This window comes from Sinocyclocheilus anshuiensis, unplaced genomic scaffold (genome assembly GCF_001515605.1).
Source record: "Sinocyclocheilus anshuiensis isolate Anshui unplaced genomic scaffold, SAMN03320099.WGS_v1.1 scaffold1199, whole genome shotgun sequence".
Classification (NCBI taxonomy): Eukaryota; Metazoa; Chordata; class Actinopteri; order Cypriniformes; family Cyprinidae; genus Sinocyclocheilus; species Sinocyclocheilus anshuiensis.
Window position 1 is genome coordinate 145,578 of NW_015540934.1, and position 7,717 is coordinate 153,294.

General features: G+C 36.7%; 1 protein-coding gene and 1 long non-coding RNA gene across 3 annotated transcripts in view; one reads left to right on the forward strand and one right to left on the reverse strand.

Moving 5' to 3' along the window:
* LOC107689482 (uncharacterized) overlaps positions 1 to 1,056 on the reverse strand; it is an 8,464-nt gene extending 7,408 nt beyond the window's left edge. Inside the window, exon 1 of the long non-coding RNA XR_001634342.1 lies at positions 1,046 to 1,056. This is a non-coding gene — a long non-coding RNA (uncharacterized LOC107689482). The remainder of the gene's footprint in view (positions 1 to 1,045) is intronic.
* The window catches only part of rbm45 (RNA binding motif protein 45), a 13,145-nt gene that overhangs the window by 1,300 nt on the left and 4,128 nt on the right, over positions 1 to 7,717 (forward strand). The window contains exons 3-8 of one of the 2 annotated variants that reach the window (XM_016487476.1): positions 781 to 907; positions 978 to 1,097; positions 1,211 to 1,387; positions 3,251 to 3,380; positions 4,387 to 4,486; positions 5,751 to 5,914. In XM_016487476.1, coding sequence (XP_016342962.1) covers positions 781 to 907; positions 978 to 1,097; positions 1,211 to 1,387; positions 3,251 to 3,380; positions 4,387 to 4,486; positions 5,751 to 5,914 — 818 coding nt within the window. The remainder of the gene's footprint in view (positions 1 to 780; positions 908 to 977; positions 1,098 to 1,210; positions 1,388 to 3,250; positions 3,381 to 4,386; positions 4,487 to 5,750; positions 5,915 to 7,717) is intronic. The other variant, XM_016487477.1, reaches the window with a different exon arrangement.

Here is a 7,717-nt window from a genome sequence, read left to right on the forward strand (position 1 = left end):
CGGACCTTTGAGTCTCGTTCAGCAAAATGAACGAATCTTTTTTCGAGTCATTTCGTTAATTTTAGCAAAATATAATGAAAGTGTTACGTTTTATTTCCCTAACACGTCTACTACTTATGCAAACGTTGCTCACACTACAAACAATACAAAACTGCTATAAGAGACAGAAAAGATTAATTCATTGTTTACCTGGGTCTTCAGCGAATCGTTCAAAAACGACCCAACACTAGTCAGAGAGTGTTCGGCGAGTGAAAATATATCTGACCTAAACTTACCTCCAACTCACTTAACCTCCAACTCACACACTGGCGAGTAAAATCTGAGAATTTATTAGCAGTTGGCTAATATTAGACATCATTTAGTCGCCCAGAGTGAAGATTTAGTCGCATATGCGAGTGATTTACTCGCAATGTAGAGGGTTGGGTAATATAAATAAATTGGCTCGTTTAGAAGAGAAAATGTGAATGTTGAGGTAGTGGAGCTCACAGGACTTTCACCAAACTTACTGAGGAAGATTTTTATTTCTAACTTGTAGATATTTTCTGAAGGACAGTTTGAAGAACACCCCAAAATGAATTATATTTTTTTAGCACCAATTTTAGTAATTAGTGATTGGGGAGGCAGTTTGATTAATTGTCATGAAATAATGCATGGGCCTAAAAACAAACAGGTTAAGCAAAACCTAATTTATTATTTAGTCTTTCATTTGATTTTTCGGTGAACTCAGACCGTGATATTTTTTGTCAGTTTTTTCCTCTCTCTTTGCTGTCTCTTCCACAGGTGTATGGGGATATAGAGTACGCTATTATTATAAGGAATAAGACCACGGGTGAAAGCAAAGGTCTGGGTTACGTGAGATTCCACAAACCTTCGCAAGCCGCCAAAGCCATAGAAAACTGTGACAAGAGTAAGTCTGTCGTTTTCCCTACTTGATGACTTTCTTTCAGATGCATTTGTAAGTTGTCCGTCTCTTGCAGCGTTCAGAGCTATTTTAGCTGAGCCCAGAACCAAAAATGCGTCAACAGACAACGACTATTTCAGCAACCCCAGATCGGAGCACTCTGGAAACGATCCAGGCTCCAACTCGTACACGTTTGGTGAGTATCTAGTCACTTCAGGTTTGGTTTCCGCCCATGCTTTTGTGTGGAAATGGCAGTGCCGTTTTTGGATGCCTGAGGGTTTAGCTTGATCGGTGCGTGATTTCCTGCAGCACATGAGTCCAGCAGCTACGCCTCGGGGGACACGTGGAGCTCTGACGTCATCACGCGGTGCCTGCTGGTGTCGTCCCGGGTCGCGGTCACGCAGGAGCAGATCTGCGGTCTGTTTGACCTGATCCCGGGGATTGATTTCTGTGAGATGCAGAGAGATCAGTACGGCTTCAGCAAAGGTTATATATACCACCCACTGCTCTACAATGTTTTCTCTACGCACGACCTTACTAAGGTTTTTTTCCCAAAAATTACAATTTTATCATAGTTAATTCACCATGAAATATAATATAAGTAGTCCATACGACGTGTGGATTATACACTACCATTAAAAATGTTGGGGTCAGTTTTGTTTAAAATAAATTAATACTTTTACTCAGCAAGGGATGCATTATATTGATAAAAACAATAAAGACTTTTACAATCTTTCAAAATATTTCTGATTCAAATTAATGCTTCTTTTGAACTTTCTAAGCAGTTCTCATTGGCAAAAGAATTCGCATTGGCCAGTAAATCTTTTTATTTTATTCATCAGACTTTTTTATAGTTATATTTATTTTTATATCATATATTTTAACCCTTGTGCTGTGCTGAAAAACCTTTACCTAATTTGGTGTTCCCTGCATTTTGAAAAATTGCTTGTAAATAAAATGCAATATTGTCACCAAATCTTGGATTTAATTATTTTATTTATTTATTTATTTGTTGGTTTTGTATTTCTTTTTGGAGCTGATTGGTTGTTGCCCTCATAGATCTAAGCTTATATACCTCAGTTTTTGAGTGAAAAAAACCAACAACTTTATTTGTGGATTTTTTTTGGCAATATTCACTCAAAAACTGAGTTGCATAAGCTTGATTAATGAGGCCTACGATTAATTAGTTCTCAAAATGAATACAAAACCTGTGCTAATTGAAAGAGAAAAAAAAACAAGTTGACGATAAGAAGATTTGGTGATAATATAGGATAATGAAAGATTTACAAGCGATTTTTAAAAGCCTGGTCAGTTTTGCTGATAGAACATTGAATCCAATATTTGGTAATAATATAGCATAACGAGACATTTACAAGCAATGTTTTGTAGGCTGGTCATTTTTGACAAGGGACAAAAAAGTATAAAAATTATCTAAATTTTGGGGGGAATTTGTTATACCCTCTGTGAGCAAATTCAGTAGATTTTTGTCCAGTGTGATAACATTGACTAGCATTTTCGAGAAAAAGGAAGTTGCCTTTGTGTCAAAAAGACTGGAACACAACATGAGGCTCAAGAAGATATTTTACTTCTCGTTTTACTCCGGTTTTCACGCTTTCCCCTACTAGCTGCAGCAGGATGCTTTGTTTTCAGGCGGGACAGTGACGTCACTGCATACCCTCTATAGAGCGACTCGATCCATGCCCTGATTATTAAACACTCTTTGCTGTCAAACACTCATTCAGAGTCTTCAAGCGTAAGCGCTCTAATGCGGTCAGAGGACACAACATGCAGTCAGAATACATCTGCTTTAAACTTATTCTTAGCCTACGACTCAATCACTGGCATCAAGTGAAGTCTGACAATTTATTAGTCAGTGGCTAATGACAGACATGATTTAGTCTCCTGGCACAAAGTTTGCTCACAAATGCGAATGATGTACTCGCAGTACAAATAATCCTGAATAAATGCATCAGCATGTTAGAATGATTTCTGAATCATCACAGGAATAAATTAAAAATATAAAAAATATATTAAAACAGTTATTTTAAATTGTAATAATACATCACAATATTACAGTTTTGACGATTTTTGATCAAATAAATGCAGTCCTGGTGAGCAGAAGAGACTTATTTCAAAAACATTTAAAAATCTTACCAACCACAAACTTTTGAACTTAAATGTATACATTAAATATATATTAAAGTTAGGTTTGTTCCTCAAACAAAGCCATCATATGACTTCAGAATGCTTTCACAGATGGAAGGGAGTCATGAGAGTTTTTAGCGACATAATGGAAAGGGTAAATGAGTAAAAGTGTCCTTTATCTCACAGTATGTGTGTGCTCTACAGGTCAGGTGGTGGTGCGGTATAATAACCTGGGCTCAGCGGTTTATGCTAAAGAGAAGCTGAATGGGTTTAAGTATCCGCCTGGTAACCGTCTCTCTGTAACTTACATAAACGATGGAGAGGACAGGACGAGGTAGAGTCCACTTTACATTCAACTCAAAAGTACATACATGCTGCTTCATTAAAAATGCATTTTGATTCCACAGATCCTCGTTAGCATTCACTTATTATAATTAGCTTGATGAATTCATTATTGCTTAAAGGGATAGTTCATCCAAAAATGAAAATTCTGTCATCATTTACGCAGCTTCAAGTTGTTCCAAACCGGTATGAGTTTCTGAACATAAAAGAAGATATTTTGAAGAAACGGTTGATGGTAGCCATTGACTTCCATAGTATTTTTTTCCCCTCCATACTATGGAAGTCAATGGATACAACTGTTTCTTCAAAATATCTTCTTTTATGTTCAGCAGATGAAAGTGACAGTGAAAAGTGACATGTGGCCAAGTATGGTGACCCATACTCGGAATTAGTGCTCTGCATTTAACCCATCCAAAGTGCACACACACAGCAGTGAACACACACACACCGTGAACACACACCCGGAGCAGTGGGCAGCCATTTATGCTGCTGCGCCCGGGGAGCAGTTGGGGGTTCGGTGCCTTGCTCAAGGGCACCTCAGTCGTGGTATTGAAGGTGGGAGAGAGCGCTGTAAATTCACTCCCCCCACCTACAATCCCTGCCGGTACGAGACTCGAACCCGCAACCTTTGGGTTACGAGTCCGACTCTCTAACCTAGTCTAGTCTAGTCGTGGGGAAGTCGTGAAACTCAGCTAATTAAAGAAACTCATACAGGTTTGGAACAACTTTAGGGTTAGTAAATGATGACAAAATTAAATTTTTGGGTGAACTGTCCCTTTAACCTGCCTCTTCTGTTACATATGGGGCTGTGAGGAATACAGCCAAAAATCCACAGGAAATAGTACACCGTCTAGGTGCCTTTAGGTTACCGTTTTTAACACACTTTCATTTGGGTCAAACTATTATATCGTTAGAGACAGTTTTAGATGCACAATATTAAATATGAAGCTGTAGCGTATCCAAGTGCAGGTTTTATTTGTTGTGTTGTCTGTGTTCAGTCCCATGGGGAAGATGGCAATGCAGCTTGTGGCCGCTCAGATGATGTCTATGGTGTGGAACGGCCCTTCTGGTGCACAGCTAATGAAGACCAGCACGGTGGTGGGTAATGTGTTCGTACACAATTTCTTAAGATTAGTAAATTAGTCTCTAAATTAGTCATTTGTTTAGAAATTCTAATTTTGTGTTCCATGGAAGACAGAAAGTCATACAGTTCTGGAACAAATAAATATTTTCATTATTGGGCAACTATTCCTTTATAAGCCATAGGTATCGCATTACAATTTTTGTACATGCTATTTTAGTTACATGATAATCAGTGATAACTCATATATGCCAAACATACACTACCTTTCAGAAGTTACAAAAACTATCTTTTGCCATCACAGGAATTAATTCCATTTTAAGATCTATTAAAATCACAGTTTTCACAGAAATATTAAGCTGCGCAACTGTTTTCCACATTGATAATAATCAGAAATGTTTCTTGAGCAGCAAATTAGCATATTAGAATGATTTGACTGGAGTAATGATGCTGAAAATTCTGCTTTACACCACAGGAATAAATTACATTTTAAAAATACATTCAAATAGAAAACAGTAACTTTAAATTTGAATACTTTTTCACAATGTTACTGTTTATACTGCATTTTTGATCAGATAAATGCAGTCTTAGTGAGCATAAGAGATTTCTTTAAAAAAAAATGTTTCAATCTAACCGACCACAAACTTTCGAATGGTGGTGCACAGTTTGCTGCTTATTGCTAAAAGATCCTTTTCATTTTACAAAAAATCCATCCATTAGGCTATTACAAAGTGATAGTTCACCCAAAAATGAAAATTATTTATAATTTCATAATTTCCTCATCTGTCCTTTTTTTTTTCTTCCATGGAACACATTTTTTACATATTTTAGCTATTAATATGGTTATTTTTGTGGGGTTTTTGTCCAATAGAATGTGTTCTAGAAAAACCTAATACCACCTGCGAATGTCTAACAATAGCAAGTATCAAATCATGCACTGTCTCTCATTCCACCTCTTTCACTATGTCATGAATCAGTATATTATGGACACTAGCAAGTGCCTTGATCCACTAAATCCTGGGACAGTGATGACTCGGTTTCCTGCAGCATGATAATGTAGTGACACATAAAATAACTTTGTTGCTTTATGCTCCTTCTGGGGTGATATTTGTTTGTCGTGCATCTTTGTTGTTAAAGAGCACAGCGTCATCATGATATACTATGTGCTCGTCCTCCATTTACATTGGCTTGAGAAACATGATGAAAACATGATGTTGTTGGAGATCAGAAGTCATCAAACTGATTGTTGACAGATGTTTATTGTGTCCTGTGTTCCTGTAGGGCTACACAGCGGCCCCTGTACCTCAGAAAGCACGTGTGCAGACAGATGTAGCTCTGCCTCCTCTGAAGAAACTGGTGGCGTCTGACAGCATGGTGAAGGAGAGGCTCTTTGTCATCTTCAACCCCTCGCCTCTGCCTGTGGATGTGCTGGAGGACGTGTTCTGGTGTGTGTGTCTTCATGATTGATTTACACACTGCCTCTGACAGTGTTGGACCGATGTAGTGTACTGTGTCTGAGTGAATGTGTATATTTTCCTTAAGTTTTATTCCGAAATGACATGAACATACATATACACACACACACGGTCAAATGTTTGGCAGAATGATGCTTTTTTTTTTATGTTTCAATGTAATTTTTTAAGTGTTAATGTCTCTTAATGTGCACCAAGGCTGCACATAAGTAAAATAAGTAAAAAAAAAACTGTATGTGAAATATTATAACCATTTAAACGAACAGTTTTCTATTTTAATATATATTGTAAAATGTAATTTATTCCTGTGATCAAAGCTGAATTTTCAGCATCATTACTCCAGTCTTCAGTGTCACATGATCCTTCAGAAATCAGTCTAATATGCTGATTTGATGCTCAAGAAACAATTATTTCTTATTATTATCAGTGCTGAAAACAGTTGTGCTGCTTCAAATTTTTAGTGGAAATTGTGATACATTTTCAGGATTATTTGATGAATAGAAAGTTCAAAAGAACATAATTTATTTGAAATGGAAATCTTTTGTAACATTATAAATGTTGTCATGTTTGATAATAATGCGACCTTGCAGAATAAAACTCTCTTTCTTTCTTTCTTTTTCTCTTTCTTTCTTTCCTTAAAGGGTTAGTTCACCCAAAAATGAAAATTAGCCCATAAATTACTCACCCTCAAGTCATCCTAGGTGTATATGACTTTCTTCTTTCAGACGAATCCAGTTGGAGTTATATTAAAAATGTTCTTTGATCTTTCAAGCTGTTTAATGCCACTCAGTGGGTCTTGCATGCATCAGTCCAAAAGAAGTTAAATAAAAAGCGCCCATCCATAATTGCATGCGCAACATCGACCTCATACGTCATCCTCCCGGAACTGCTTCTGTGTACAACTGTTGGCACAAGCTACATTAAAGTGATTATTACATTTTGAATATGGATATTTTTCTTAAAAAAACGCATCGATTCGCTACAGGAGGCCTTTGTTCACCCCCCGGAGCCGTGTGAGACACTTTTTATTATGGATGGGCACTTTTTATTTAACTTTTGTGCCATTAAACAGCTTGAAAGATCAAAGACCATTTTTAATGTAACTCCGACTGGATTTGTCTGAAAGAAGAAAGTCATATACACCTAGGATGACTTGAGGGTGAGTAATTTATGGGCTAATTTCATTTTTGGGTGAACTAACCCTATAATCTATTGAATGGTAGTATTTCAACCAAAATATTAAGCAGCAAAAACTGTTTTCAACATTGACAATGATTTGGAATTATTTCTGTGACACTGGAGTAATGCCTGCTGAAAATTCAGCTTTGCCATCACTGGAATAAGTTACATTTGAAACATATATATTACATAGATATTAACATAGAAAACCATTTTAAATTGTAATAATTTCACAATTTTACTGTATTGCTGTTTTACTGTATTATCAAATAAATGCAGCCTTGGTGAGCAAAAGAGACTTTAATCAGGAACATTAAAAAAATTATAAATATTCCAAACTGTTGACCAGTTGTGTATTTGAAATTACAGTATGTATGTATCACACTCCTTCCTCATCTCTTAATCTGCAGTAGATTTTTTTAAAGAGTTATATTTGGTAAGTTTGATTCATTTCCTTGAACCAATTGAAAACAATTAATTTGTGTTTACGAACTAATGGTTTAAAATGGTTTACGAACAATTCAGAGTGTGTGTGTGTGTGTGTGTGTGTGTGTGTGTGTGTGTGTGTGTGTGTGCGCGTGTGCGTGTGCGTGAGCG